This window comes from Saccostrea echinata, unplaced genomic scaffold (assembly GCF_033153115.1).
Source record: "Saccostrea echinata isolate AGI-Se365-2 ecotype Australia unplaced genomic scaffold, CSIRO_AGI_Sech_v1 ptg000009l, whole genome shotgun sequence".
In the NCBI taxonomy this organism is placed as follows: domain Eukaryota; kingdom Metazoa; phylum Mollusca; class Bivalvia; order Ostreida; family Ostreidae; genus Saccostrea; species Saccostrea echinata.
In genome coordinates, this window is record NW_026889758.1 from 1,616,599 (window position 1) to 1,632,407 (window position 15,809).

Sequence of the window (15,809 nt, forward strand, 5' to 3'; positions counted from 1 at the left end):
ACGGCTTTCATACTTCACATGTGCAATTCTTAAGACAAGACTTCCCTTTAGATACCAACAATTTTGGCATTGACCTTGACGTTTGACCTACTTTCGGAAAAAATTTAACCTTGGCTTTAACATGTGAACGTTTGGTTTTAGGGCTTTCACATTTCACGAACATGTGTATCACTTGCGACAAGACCTTCCCTTGGGGCCCCATTTGACCTTGACATTTTACTTACTTTTAAAAAACTTTAACCTTCGCCATAACTTTTGAACAGTTGGAGCTAGGGCTTTCAAATTTCACAGGTATATTCCTCGAGACAAGACCTTTCTTTAGGTACCAACATTTTTGATCTCTTGACCTGGAGTTTGACTTGCATTTGAGAAACTTTAATTTTCGCATAAACTGCCATATGGGGCCATCAGTGTTTCACACACACATCTTGTTTAATATGCTTTATAAACTACCATGAGAACTCTTCATTAAAAATATATTTTGTTGAAGGAATCTCTGTATTTAACTTCTTACCATGAAGTCATTAGATTTTGGCAAGTAATCTCCTAATCATACCTACCCTATGACATTTTGTTTACCACAGAAACCTGATGATCTGACACATGCTGTAGTTTCTCTCGATGAAACACAGAGTACTAGTGCATCAGTAAATTAACAGTTACCAGTCTTGTTTTTTCAGAGTTTTATTGACTTAGAAAATGCTAGCAGATTTGATACATGACAAAAGAACTTACACAGTAACAATCTAGGACAAAGGATAACTAGGTAACACTTCTTCGTGGTGGATCTAAGATTTTACTGTTATCTCATTTATTCATACAGACGGTTAAAAATTGAAAGTTTTTAATTCATTTCAGTTTTAAAAGATAACTAGATGATTTAGGAATGTAGAAAATAAATAAATAATAATATGTACAGTTTCCACATTTCTGTAGAAGTATACACCAATATTTCATGCATATGAAGCTCTATAAATATTGAAATTATTAAATTTCACAGCAAGTTTAATAAATATCTAATAATTAACAAAGAAGAATCAATATCTATCAAATATGATAAAAATTTGTATCATAGAAAAATTAAGCTATGTACATTTTGCAGTTGATGGTGTATTGTCTGAGAAAAATATTGACTATGTAGAAAATTTTAAAATGGATAAAAGTCTTAATATGCGGAGTATTTTTATTATACTTTTACAACAACAAAATGTTGAATGATATTTACATTCCTAGGGAACTAAACCAACATTTTGAATAATATTTACATACTTGGGGAACTAGATAGGTTGTACAAGCCGAGCTGTCATTGTTACAATGCTAATTTTCTCTTTACGTTATGTGTTAATACAAAGTAAGTTTGATATGGTTACATTTAAGTTTGCTATATTGTATATAACTGCCAACAGAAGATATGTAAGGTAAAGAATTATTGTATTCATACACTTATTTATATTGAGCAAAATTCAAGATGTCTGCTTTGCAAACACTTGATTACTAATACTCCAGATTTTAACAAACTGAATTAACAGATACCCTGGGAACAAAAACTCAGACATGACGAATCAAGGGAGATAGGGAGATTCTAAAATCAACGATGAAATAATGACGGAGTGAACACATCAAAAAGTAATCAATTTAACAAGAAAAACAAGGGGTTCATCACTTCTCAAATTTTGCAAATGTATATTGCACATAAGTCTCAGATAAAAGTTTAGATTGGTTCGGCGGTAATGTATTGGTCAAGGGATCCTTGATAGGTTGAAAAGTTTTCACAGTGGGGGAGGTTAAAGTTCAGGTGTGTGTCATTAAATCAGGTGGAGGGTATTAGGGGGATACTGCTGAAGGGAGGGAGGGTGGAGGATGTAGTCCTGTTTAGTCAGTCTTTGCTGAATTATCCAAGTACTGTTTCTTCAGGGCATCGGATGCTGCATCACTGGCCATGTCTTGGGCCACTTCTCCCGCTGTAACAAAAATAAAAAGGTTTACCAACGGTGAGTCATACTGTGTTCTGCATGAAAAACTGTAGAGCATTAAATACACAGACAATTTATACATCATCTAACTTTCCAATGGCTGTAGGACTTATGTCTGTACTTTTAATCTTAGGGAGAAATTACTTAATTTAAGTAACAAATTCAGAATAAAAATATTTTAGAGGACTGATAAAGATGATAAGCAATGATCTGTAGTTGAATAAGGAACTTATTTCATGATTGAGACAGGATTTTCTTTTATTTTTCATAAGTTCAAAGCAAGTGATACATATTTCATATCCAATAACAAAACACTGAATTGCCAATTTATTACAATTTCCTCTGTTTGCCCCTATTAGCAGCCTCTTTACTGAAAATTTTTAATACAAAACAATATTTTGAATACTGTGGAATCATCATTCATGATGGACCAATGTTCGTGGATTTCATGGGGTACCCTCACAAAGGAATTTACATCCCCCCAATTGTGTCAATGACTCATATAATCTTCTCTATAAATGAATTACCCATAAAATTAGGACAAACAAACCAAAGAAATTTTGTTTTACCCATGAACATTGACCCCCACAAATTAAAATGATTCCACATAAGGAAGATGCAGAAGAACTCAATAAGTTTAAATGATTAGACAAATATTATTTAACCTTATTTGAGTGATTCTAATGTTACAATATGAAAAGATTAATTTTAACAGTTGCAATTTCCACACAGTGAAAATAACACTTTTGAAAATCAAGGAGTAAATGATAGTGTTGAAAATGTAATTATAAACTTATAACTTACAAAGAATGAACTTTTATTTTTCATTAACAAAGACAATTTTTGCCAAGAATGGCATTTATCAATTTCAATCTTACCCCCCTATATTTGCCATTCTAAAAGTAAACGTTGTGTGCCTTATTTCAAGAACAAAATTGGATTTATTTTTCTCCCCAGGTCTCCTTTATCCCTATATGTAAGAACAACCTTGTTATACCAATAATTTCACATATTCTCTAATAAAAAGCTAAAAATTGAAGCAATTAATAACTTAATGTACAATCAACACAGAAATCAGCAACTATAAGCATGCAAACAAAATGCGTGCACTTAAAACAAAATGGCCCCATGGAAAGTAAGGAAAAATCCAATGGTTGAATATTTTATATTTACACAAATCAGCTGATGTATATTGTATCATTCATTATTCTTAGGTACAGAATGATTTTCTGCAGAGACTAATAATTATAAATGCTTCAGTGTTCTTATGAATTTAGAACACTAATTGATGCAGAGATGATTTGATCAATCCATTGGATACGAGTTGAAGGGAATTATAACGTTAAGCTTTTCTTGGAACTCACCCTGTTTTGTTGCTTTGAAAGCTATGCCAAACACTTAAGCACAGAAAAACAACACGTTAATTACAGCCAAGTGTCTGATATATACAGGAGTCAAACTTTATCTTCATAATCTAAATTGCAGTTTAATTATTAGTTTTCATTATTCACAAATTGACAGTTTTCCCCCCGAGTAAGTGCAACACCAGGTTTGGCTAGCTTAGGTTAATGAGAAAATGTACCTGCCTTAGTTAAGCTTCTTTTTTGCTATTGAAATTTAAACAAAGAGCATAATATTTAAGACCACTGATAATGATTACAACTTCTTATGCATGAAACTCCTATCTGTTTGTAGATAATTTTAGCACTCTTAATAAAATTGTTACTGAAACAAAACAACCAAATATTTCAAAAGAGAAACAAGCAAATTCAAAGAATTGTGGTCCCCGCTTTCGGTGTCTTAGTGAAAGGATTGCAATTATTTGTAACTGTCTTGTCTGTGTGTCCTGTCTGTCTGTCCACCATACAAAAAAGATTTAAATTTTTTTATTAATAAAAGCTACAGCTAAGATTAGTAAAGTCTCTTAAAACTGCATCAACTCTAAGATAAAGGTCATGAGGTCAAATATAATACAATCTGAATGGGTCTGTTCACAAGAAATGCACATGTGAAAAAAAATATGAAAGCCCGGTCTCATCTGGAGCAAAAGTTATAGACAAAGTTAAAATTTGAGTAAGTAGGTCTACCTTCTAGGTCAAGGTCATGAAGTCAAAAATGATCATTCTTTCTGAAAGGTATTGTCACAGATAATGTACAAGTAAAAAAAAGGAAAGCCATATTTTTTCTCATTCAAAAGTTAATACCAATGTGAAAATTTTGAAATTAAAGTACTATAGGTTAAACTTAAAGGTTAAAGTCACTAGGTCAAAAACCACAGTCCAATCAGAAAGGTCTTGTAACAGGTAACGCACATGTCAAATATGAATCTCCCATCTTTTCTCATTCAAAGGTTATCACCAATGTAAAATTTTTGAAAAATAAGTCAAACATCATGGTTAAGATCACATGGTCAAAAATCATAGTCAACTGGAAGTAATGCACATGTCAAATATGGATGCCCTATCTTCTCCCATTCACAAGTTATCAACAATGTTAAATTTTTTGAAAAAAAGGTAAAACTCAAGGATAAGGTCACAGGGTCAAAAATCATAGTAAATTTAAAAAGGTCTTGTATAACAGGTAATGCACAAATCAAATATGAATGCCCTGTCTTCTCTCATTCAAAAGTTATCACCAATGTTAAATTTTTTGAAATGTAACTCAGACTTCAAAGTCAAGGTTACAGTGTCTACATCAAAGTATATTTGGAAAGGTCTTGTTAAAGTAATGCAGTTGAAATATGAAAGCCTTGTTTTTTCTCATTCAAGGTTAACGTTTTTGACATAGTGATAGATGGATAGACTGACAGATGAATGAGATTTAATGTTCCTTAGCTTTTGTGAAAAATGGGGACAATAATAGAATGTCATTTTTGGATATTCACTTCAATTGTATTTTATCCAAAAAAGAATAATTTAGGAGTACAATTGATATCTCCATAGATTGTTTTTAAAATTGACTGGTTTCTGATATTGTAGCAATATATATATATATAGTTCATGGTAAATTTGACAATAACAAAGTATAGGCATTACAGTAAAAAAAAATTATAATATATACATTTGAATGCACAAAAATAGCAGCAAAATTTCAAAAAAATTTGACAGTTGTCTTCTTTTACCTTCCTTTGCAGCATCAGAGGCCCGGTCGAGGGCACTGTCAATTCTCTTCTCATAGCGGAGGATAAATGGTCTGATAAATCTAAAGTAGAGCATCTGAGAGCCATTGTATGACGTGGGAGCCATACACCACACCAGGAAGATACACTGAAGTCAGAAATTAAAAACTTATAAAGGCAGGTAAATCACTGACTAGGAAGATTGAAGTCAGAATTAAATGTATAAGGGAGGTTATCCATACAAATTACACTGCAGTCAAAATTTATGAGGGGAAGTAATTCATACAGACCAGTAAGTTAATGGAGAAATCAACTTTGTAAGGAAGGTAAATGCTACAGAACAGGTACATGTATATGCATGAAAGTCAAAGAAGAAATTAAAAACTTGTAAAGGGAGGTATATCACATATTGCATGCAGGAAGATACACTAAAGTCAAAGAAGAAATTAACTTATAAAGGGAGGTAAATCATATAGGGCATGAAAATACATGAAAGTAAAAGAAATTAAAATTTATGAAGGGAGATAAGTTACACATTGTATTAATTCAAAGCAGAAAGTAACACTAATGCCCGTATTCACACCTGTGTTTAAACCAGGTTTACCACTAAGAAAAGCTTACATTTTTTAAATCCGTTTCATACCTGTTTCTCAGAAGTGAGCTGAGCTCACAAATTAAGCTAAGCCTAAACCTGGTCTGGGGTAGGTTTAAATGTCAATTTACTGTTCTTCTAACACTGGAGGACTGGATAGATAAGCCTATACCTGGTCTGGGGTAGGTTTAAATGTTGATTTACTGTTCTTCTAACATTGGAGGACTGGATAGATAAGATGAAGAAGGTGGAAAAAAATTAAAAGACGACTCAAAATTATACATGACAGAGCAAATCTATTTATATGATGTTCTTGGACTTCTCTCAAAATGCTGTTCTACTTATTATGAACATACTGAAGTGTGTTACATCTATCACGGTGTAAATTTTGATAAAAACAATTTTAGTGGCCTGTTTTAACTATCTTTGAAATATACTTTTAATCTATTGTAATTACTTAAAACAACATAAAAGACTAATTATGCTAATTACCATGTAACTCAAAATGTGTCAATTTAATAGATTTACTCAACATGTCATGAGTTATTCTATCTAAGCCATCTGTCACTCATACTCAAAATTGTGCTAATTATCATATTTTATTATTTATATGTTACATGCAACATTGTTAATCAGTCAAGTCCTAGGCTTCGGATTGTTCGGGTCTAATTTTTGGATTTCCAGAATTCACCCTACCGACCTAAGTTTATAATAAAGTGCTATTCCATCGTTATCATTTTTATGTTTCATTGTTGCCGGAAAGTTTTACACTTATTTTCCCCGGTGATACATCAATGTTCAATGCCATTCCCGGGTGGAAATTTAAAGATGATTTTACACTGTCTCCGATTTGCAACTTCGCCCTCTATTGTGTGTAATTGCAAAGGCAAGTTGTGTGTGTGTATTGGGGGAAGGGGGGGGATTTGAACCCATGCGTACGTGTACACATAAAATTCCTGTATCTGCCCTTGAATTGTGTCTTTTGCTCTCTTAGAAAATTAAATTATAGAGTAAGTGGAGGCATTCGTTATATTGAATGAATTAATTCATTGATAGTACATGTAATGGTGAGAACATTGTCTCTACTCAAAGTAGGAGGACGCTCCTAGTAAAACCTTTTCCGTGAAGTAATGAAAGATTTTCTATGAAAATATATGGGTTTTTTTTTCATTTTCCTGTGTCTCTAGTTCTTTCTCTGCTTAATATTATACCAAATGCTGTCAAAACACGAGATTGAATGCAGTTTAGGTAAACCCAGTTTTATTTTCAGTGTGAAACACAAGTGAGGTTTAAGTGAGCTCAGCTCAAGTGGGATTTAAATCCAGTTTACTTGACTCTGGCTTACTTGATAAACCTAGCTTACCTAAGCCATAGGTATGAATACGGGCATAAGACTAACAAAACTTATAAAGGGAGGTAAATCATATATGGCACGAAGAATGTCGAAGATACATGAAAGTAAAAGAAGAAATTAAAAAATATAACAGTATAAAGGGAGGTAAATCATACAGAATAGGAAAACCACCATCGTGTACGAAGTAAACAATTTCTTTATCATGTAGGTAAATAACTTATTTAACAAAATTCTGGAATGAATTCAAAAAGGCACAATTGCACATACAAAATTAAACTAATATGACTTTTTAAAGAAATGCACAAATTTCTTTAGAATTGCAGTGTTCTTGGAATTTCTTAAACTGCATTTTTGACTAAAAACTTACACATGAATTGTAAATGTTTTTTAAGCAATATAAGTGTTATCAAATCTTTGAATTTTCATTTTTTGTGTTTAATCTCCTAGTTTCCACACTAAATGCTCAAATCTTGTGTATAATCTCCTAGATTCCACACTAAATGCTCAAACCCTGTGTTTAATCTCCTAGATTCTAGGTTCCACATTAAATGCTCACCTTCAGAAGCCAGTAGAAAGGGATCCAAAACAAAAAGATGTCTGTGAAGAATTCTAGGAGAGCGAAAAAGCTGTAGACGACCCAGTATATCAACCACACAGTATCATCATCTTTGTCTGTGCTTTCTACAGCCTTAAATCTAAAAGTTATGTATAGTGTTAGCTGATCATGGTAAAATACAATCCTTATAAAATGTAGTGACATCAATTCATGGTTCATATTTTATTTTATTTTTTTAAAGGAAGACCTAAACAAATATATAATACTGGTATATAAATTGATATTTGAGACAATAATATTGATTGCCCTATCTCCATTATATCCACAACAGCTTGGCTGTATATTTACTTACGATGCATAAGCTGGGTAGATAAAGCCAATAAAATTACACAGAAACTGTGCACCATAGCCCACCATTAAATACAGGACTACAATAGCAAAAAGGCCTGAAAAGAGACAGAAATGTAAGATAAAAATACACTGTAAATTGTGCTTCTTATTTAATATACAAGATTGTCAAGGTAACTTCAATCTCAATGTATGTTTTTTACATGAAGTTACATACAATAACATGACATTTTGATTAGAATCAACAAGATATATCAAAGTCAAAATTTTACATTCTAAAGGTTGGGAACCATTCCACTACAGCAAAATAATCTTGCTAATCTCCTAATATTTCTCTATAGCAGGAGGGAAAAAAATCTACAGCATGAAAAATTTTGTTAAATTGCATCTAAGATAATTTTATTTAAAAAGATTTTTTTCAGTCTCATGTTTCACTAATCCTTTTGGGGAAAAAATTATTCATCAAATTAAGGAAAACTAACACTTCAAATTTTATTTTCCTTGGGGGGGGGGGGGGGGGGGAGGAGGGAGGAGAGATGGTTTTTCACCTAAAATGCAGTTATTGTCATGTTCGATTATCATTTTACTTTTCATCCAAATAGCTTCATGATTTAGAGTGTTGCCTAAAGTAAACTTACAACCAGGAGTTCAATTTCAACAGAGGTTTCAATATTTTACTCCTTGATTTTACACTAAAAATGCTATTTCGGGCCATAGTATTTAATATATACATGTACATGTACTTTTATACAAGAAGATTATCATGATTATTTAATACATGTATTCCATTTCACATAATTGTTCCTAGTGTTTATAATATGAACCTCGTAAGGCTACAGCTGCATTTACAGCAAATCCTGTTTCAAACAAGAGAGAGAGGTAGAGAGGGTTGTTATCATGCTTATTTGTTTGTTTTTCCAGACTATGATTTTCCTCTTCATCTAACTGATTAAAAATACTAATAGTAGTCTCATTTCTCATTTTGTAACAGTTGATATATAAACTTCTTCTTGTCAAGTGCTGTTTGCATTTACTTTGAAAAATGGGTAAAGAAACCTTGAAAATATTACTACAAACTTTATTTAAAAAAAAAAACCCAGCTAGTTTGCATTGAGCATCCTCTGTGATAATGTCCTGTTAATATGACATGTATGAACTGTGAGTGTGATCACGTTTTAGAGGCGTGCAGATTTTAAAATCTGTTATTACTGCAAAACTATTACCTTTTACAATAATATTCCTATACCGATTAAAACAAAACATATACTAAACTGTGTTCAAGATGCATATTAAATAAATAACAAAGAAAAACAGAGGTTGTGATTTAAAGAACAGCTGTTGATGTGAACACTGATCACGTCACAAGGATCATATCTAGAGTTGATGGATAAAAATACCAAGAGCCAGGTAGAGTCTGCGCACGCCTGTCTTCTGCTCCACCTTCTCCAGAAGATCTGTGAAGCCATTCTTCTCGTGCAATATCTTATCTAGTTTAGCCTTCCATGTTTCCACATTCTGTTGAACAGCGCTGGCCATGATGAACTCCTTTTTCCAACCCTATATGACGTCACACAGGAAAGTGTTCCAATCAGCGCTAATGAAACGCTTAGTTTGCTTTAGGGTTTTTCTCAAAACAAAATATTTCACAAATTTAGATAAGTCGTACATATATTTATAGATCTTCATTGCACTTGAATGATTTAAAATAGACAATTACTTTATTCCAAGCTGAAAGATAAAACACTGAGATGTTTGATTTTACAAGATTATATAAATAAGTAATCATGTCCCTGAATCAATGCAGTATCTTCTACGACATAGTCATGGAGTGAATTACCTTGGTTTTTTTGTTACCACCTAGCACCTTCTAATCTTGCTGATCTTTTGTTGACAAAGTTTAGGAAGATTTTTCATCTGCCATGGTAAAGTTCTCTTAGTTCACTTTAATTTTGATATTCGTTTAAAACAACCCCCGTGTCTGATCTCAATGTAACTAGTTGTGAGAGTTTGGCAAGCAAAAATTTATCAATGATTTAATGATTGAAGACAAATTGACATTTCTCTGTGGCTACAAAACAAGTTAATTCTTTGTTCTTATGTACACGAATTCATACATTAGATTTGAGGTGCAAAAAAATGGAGAGAAGAAGTCCTTCATCCCCAAGCCTTAACAATGCCACTTCGAGTTTCACTGTGGACTCGCGCTTCGTGGATCTTAAACCGCTGGGGTTTGGAGGAAGTGGGGTTGTATTCTCTGCGACAGACAGTGACTGTGATAAAGCTGTGGCCATCAAAAAACTTGCCTTCCATGACAAAAAAAGCTGCAAGTATGCACTGCGTGAGATTAAGATAATGAGGCGACTCAAACACGAGAATGTTGTGACAGTGTATGAGATCCTTGGACCAAATGGGTACCAGCTGTCAGGTCACTCCAGCAGTATTCCCCTGAATGAACTAACATCACTGTACTTGGTTCAGGAGTTACTGGACACTGACCTACAGCAACTGATTCAGTGTCAAGTTTTAACGGAGGAACATGTCCGCCTCTTCCTCTATCAGCTTATCAGAGGACTTAAATACATCCACTCCGCCAATGTTGTCCACCGTGATCTCAAACCCTCCAATCTTCTCATTAACATAGAGGATCTCAATCTGAAGATTGGGGACTTTGGACTTGCCAGAATCGTTGACATGGAATACTCACACAAGGTACTTATATATGTTAAAAGATAGCATGTGCTGTCTTGATGTTGTATTTCAGAAATATTTTCTGATGCCAGGAAAATAGAATTAATTTTGTAAAGTAATGTATTATTATGTGCCTTGTAATGAAAAGTGATTTGTATCTATAGATGACAATTAACAGATAGGTATATTATTGTTTACACATCAAAGTTTATATTTTATTTTTAGGGTTATCTGACAGATGGCGTGGGAACTTGTTGGTACCGCTCTCCTGAGCTGATTATCTCCCCTCGTGACTACACCAAGGCTATAGATATGTGGAGTGTGGGCTGTATTTTTGCAGAGATGCTAACAGGAAAGTCGCTCTTTGCTGGTGGAAACGAAATGGACCAGATTGGGAAAATTTTGGATGTTACTCACCTTAGTGATAATGAGTGGAACACATTGACTCAGGTTTTACCTATCAGTGTCCTTAGAAGTAGGTCAAGGCCACCCAAGACAGCATTAAAGTCAAAGTTCAAGGAACTGTCAGAAGATGGTAGGTATATTGTGATACTGATTAGAAATTTGTCAACAAATAAGAGAACTTGATGTCTGTTCCTTCATATTTGTAAAAAATTATCACAGCATACATATTTCAAAGAGTTTTAAAATTGAAGAAATTGAAAGCCACCCTGAAACTACAAGTTGTAATAATTTCTTAGCAGCTGTCACAAGTTTTTGAAGATTTTTTTGGGAACACAATGATAGATCAGACAATCTGAATTTCAGGACTGACACATTTTAGAATGAGTTTTATACATTGATAAAGCTCAAGGCATATTCAGTGGAGAATTGTCTTTCATGGATTCTAAAGTCATTGCAATTCAGTGTTCTGTGTTTGAAAGAGCAAGGTTCATGTAAGGCCTTTTGGCCCTGTGAACTGATGAAAAATCAAGACTGCTCAGGTTTGGTTAACAATGCAATGAATATCCCTGGGACCCTTGATGACTGCATATCAAGTGAAAATGACGTAATTTTCTTGCTAGTCAGTGTATTATGACATTATAAATTGTGCCATTATTCCAATATCCCGAAAATTTCTTCAAAAATGGCCAAAAGTTTCAGATGTTTTTCAATGTTTCAAATAGACACAATTCCTGATCCAAAATTTGCAATTATATAATGATAGGACTGTTTCTGAAGATTGTAGAACATGTTTAATATTTTGGATCAAGGGGTGTGCTCATATTTTAATTCTTTACAGAAGGTACTCAGATACACCTGTTTTCTGTAAAATCCAAGAACACTGCAATTTTATAAAGCCTGTTTTCAATACTTAAAACTCTCAGAAGAAACTTTGTTATAGGAAATGAAGGAAGTGAAAGCACTAAGTCTCTACTTTATATTGATGTTTAAAATGGGAAACAGAGAGTTAGTCAATTAATTGGTATACAGACAGGGCATAAAGTGAACTTAGCTCTTCTTTCTAGCATTATTGTATGGAAACTGCAAAACTAAACCAGATACTTGTGACTGCAGATAGTTGTAATTCTTTGTTTTTGTATCTAGCCCTGGATTTGCTGGAGAACCTCCTCCTATTTAATCCAGACAGCCGGATTTCTGCTGAGGATGCCCTGGATCATGTGTACCTGGCTGAGTACAGATGTCCTGAGGATGAACCAAGTGTTCTCAGGTCGTTCCATGTGGAAAACGAGGTAAGTGGACAGATCAACTGTCATTCAGAGTTTTTTTTCACAATAAGAGCTTTTGTTATGGAGAATGATGCAGTAAAGAAAGAGGGCATACAAGATGAGGACAATCCCCTGCTCTGGGACAATATATTTGTCAATTTTCAAAGTTCACGGAAAAGTTATATTTTTCTAAAATAATGTTTTCAGTAATGTTATCTTCAACACATTTAATTCAATTATTTTGTTGAATGACTTTTTGATTGATAATTTGTTTTTAAAGTTGACAGTAAAGTATATTTAGTGGAAAATGGGTTTATTAGAGCCATAAGAAATGATTTTTGAATATGAATGGGTCAAGTCTCCATTATTCATTAACATTTAAATGATGGAAAAGTAAATGTAAAATCTATTTCATGTTTCAAAAAAATGGAGTCTGAGAACCCATTCTATAGGAAAATCAAACATTTCTGAAAATTTTTTTACACTTCAACAAACTCGTTTATTGAAATCACACTAACACAAAACAAGTCAAGCAGACTTTGTAGCGTAGTGGTTAATGCATTCAGTCTTATGCCCAACCTTGAGCTTTGGAGAGAGTTCGAATCATGCATGATTTTTTTTTTCTTTTTCACAAACCTTAAAAACATTAGTGAAAAATAAATCAATTGTCAATAATTTATTCAACAAAATATAGGAAGCAAATGTGTAAAAGATTATATTGACAATATAATTTTTGAAAAATTTTATTTTCATGAACTTTAGAATTGAAAAATAGTCCTCTCACAGCTGGGGATCGTACGTGCCTTGCATGCCTTCATTCTTTGTTTTTTATGCTGGAGGTTAAGTATGTGTTTTTGACAATTAACATACATGGAGGTAAATATGTGGTCACAAATATTATGGTAACAATGTTTCTAGAGTTTGGATATTTTTCTATCATAAGACATAAGTGGAAAAAAAAAAATTATGCCTTAAGCTCTCCATGTAACTGAATTTCCCTCAGGTGTGAATAAAAACTTCTAGAGAAAACATGTTTATATTAATATTTTTTTTACATTTACTAGGAGTGAACATACACTGTAACTTTTTTTCGAAGAATAAAAAGGTTGTAGATTCAATACAGAATTTTTTTCTAGTCATAATTAAGATGGTGTTTACAAGCATGATTTGTATCTGTTTACAGGTGGATGAACTGTCCCCTAAAACCTTGAGACGAATGCTCGGGAATGAGGTATCGGAACCTGTTATTCCATGTGGTCAAACATGTGACAATAACAAAATTACAGATTCCATTGTAACAAACCGAGTTGTTGCCAAAAATATGGAGAATGTGTCTAGATCTTCATCATCAGAGAGTTTGTCAGACATTGTAGATAATAAATACTGCAGCATCACTCATCTTTTACAAATATCGGAGAAACTTAATCTCCTGGAAAGCTCTTCTCCTTCACAGAAAGAGCTCTCTCTGCAAGTCATTGTAAACCTTCCAGATGAGGAAAATAAAAAAGAGCAGCTCTCTCCTAAGGAGGAGAAAAATGGGCATCAACCTGTTCCTAAAAATAGCCCCCAGTTGATGTCTCTGCAACCAAGAGATGACAGGAAACCGACAGAGAGCAGTATTAGTCTGCTGCCTATAAAACAACCAGACCCTCACTTCACTGTGAAAAAGAACCTTCCAAAATTCCAGATCTTTGAGTCGAAGGATAATGATTCCCACGTAGATAGATCAACATCATCAAACTTTTACAGTGAAAATGCCTCTAACTTTTTAAATGCTGATTTGTCAAGAGATGAAAAAGTAGATGAAGTGCAGCAAAAAATATCCAAAAACTTTGTAGCTAAAAAGAAGTCAACAAATCAAAGGCAGAAGGATCGACTTAATGAAGAGAGACGTGCTGAATCACCACGGGAAATCCTCCAAAAAGTAGAGAAAAATCGACCTAGAGCTGACACAGATAAGTACACAGAAAGTAAATCCAAGGCGAGGCACAGACCCAGGGGAGAGAGCTGGAAAGAAGAAAAAATGAAAAGAAATAAGATCGATAAAAATCGTGAGAGTTCCGAAAGGTCGCAGGATTTTGATTCCATGTATAGATTACCAACAGAACATTTATTACATCGACGAGCTCGACGGAATGATGACAGGTCATCTAATCGAGTGGAGTCACAGCTGAGAATACACGAACAAAGAAACTCTCAGCTTAAGCTAGCAGAACTAGAGAAAGACAGGTGTATTGGTGCTATGGGCGGGTGTCACCTGTCGTCCCCGGGGGACTCTCAGGAAGATATCCCCTCCCTGATGGAGGAACACAGAAGTAGAAGCAGCAGTGGAAGCTCGGAAACCGACTCCAACTTCATCAACGATTTCCCACGAAGATCAGAACATTGAAATATTAGTTTATGTTGGTTCATAAATGAATTCAAACTTCATATCGTGAATATTATATTGTTAGCCTTCAATTAATTCATTATGCAGCAGAACAAATGAACAGTGTAACAAGGTTGATTGTGGCATTTAACACGTTGTTAAAACAACAACACTGAAAGAAATACTATAACAGCAATTCTTAATTGCCTTTTAACTGTATTTTCATTTCATTTAATGATGTATCATAATGATATAAGGTTTGTGTGAGTTTGTGTATGATATTAAAGAAAATCAAATAATGATATTCTGCTATATTTCTGTATTAATCTCTTTTTCAGATTATAAGAAATTGTATATTTAGAGAGGAACATCATTGAGATTCAGTTAACCTTGAACAGCAAACCCTAACCCTGACCATTTAATTATTTATTCTCATCTAATTCAACAGTGCCATGTTGTTTTGAACTTTCTGGATCTCGGGATTGCTGGCCATAACCACTACATAGGCCAGTGTCAGTATATAGGTTATATCTGTAAAATGCATGCCATTTAATATATGGCTATTCTAAGTTTATGCTTGATATATGACTTAGGTTCAGCATGTCAATTTAATGTTATATGCCATTGATATGCATTTATTCAATAATGCATTAATTATAACTCTCATGTAGTACATGTCAAATATTTTACAAATTATCTCTACTGTATCCTGACCTGTAGAGTGAATCAACATTTAATGATACATTGATCATCAAATCAAACTAGATGTAAATTAAGCTGTCTATCCCAAAACTAGATGTAAAGTCTCTTTAATAGATGTAAATTTGTCTATCCCAAAGCTAGAAAGATGTAATGATGTCTATCCCTTAACTAGAGGAAAAATTGTTTATCTTTACACTTGTAATGGTTTTGGCCGTGGATATTGGCCTCGGTAAGTCAGTCGTTAGAGCACCTTTCTAGTGATGCAGGGGTCCCGGGTTCGATTCCCGGTCCAGCAATACATAAATTTCTCCTTTCCTGTTACACATCGATCATTTTTGAAAAAAAAGTTTGTGCTATTTTTTGACTTCAATCACATCACATTGGAAATATTAATTCTTACTCATCCCAAGGTAGTTCATGAGAAAATGAACTTTTTCTAA

General features: G+C 33.5%; 2 protein-coding genes across 4 annotated transcripts; one reads left to right on the forward strand and one right to left on the reverse strand.

Moving 5' to 3' along the window:
- Positions 1-668: 668 nt before the first annotated feature.
- On the reverse strand, positions 669-9,505 carry LOC133181574 (receptor expression-enhancing protein 5-like). 3 transcript variants are annotated; one of them, XM_061316082.1, is made up of 6 exons: positions 9,339-9,505; positions 7,946-8,039; positions 7,594-7,732; positions 5,095-5,239; positions 3,338-3,370; positions 669-1,961 (listed from the first exon to the last, which is right to left on the reverse strand). In XM_061316082.1, exons 1-6 carry the CDS (start codon positions 9,475-9,477, stop codon positions 1,873-1,875), a joined length of 639 nt encoding a protein of 212 aa, XP_061172066.1. In that variant the 5' UTR covers positions 9,478-9,505; the 3' UTR covers positions 669-1,872. The 3 variants fall into 3 exon arrangements, with proteins under 3 accessions (XP_061172066.1, XP_061172067.1, XP_061172068.1); XM_061316084.1 differs by lacking the exon at positions 3,338-3,370 and adding an exon at positions 3,560-3,580 and having other exon boundaries at positions 1,943-1,961; positions 9,339-9,504; XM_061316083.1 differs by lacking the exon at positions 3,338-3,370 and having other exon boundaries at positions 9,339-9,504.
- A 538-nt stretch (positions 9,506-10,043) lies between these two features.
- On the forward strand, positions 10,044-14,967 carry LOC133181575 (uncharacterized). The gene is made up of 4 exons (XM_061316085.1): positions 10,044-10,650; positions 10,855-11,164; positions 12,178-12,323; positions 13,483-14,967. Exons 1-4 carry the CDS (start codon positions 10,078-10,080, stop codon positions 14,686-14,688), a joined length of 2,235 nt encoding a protein of 744 aa, XP_061172069.1. The 5' UTR covers positions 10,044-10,077; the 3' UTR covers positions 14,689-14,967.
- Positions 14,968-15,809: the final 842 nt, after the last annotated feature.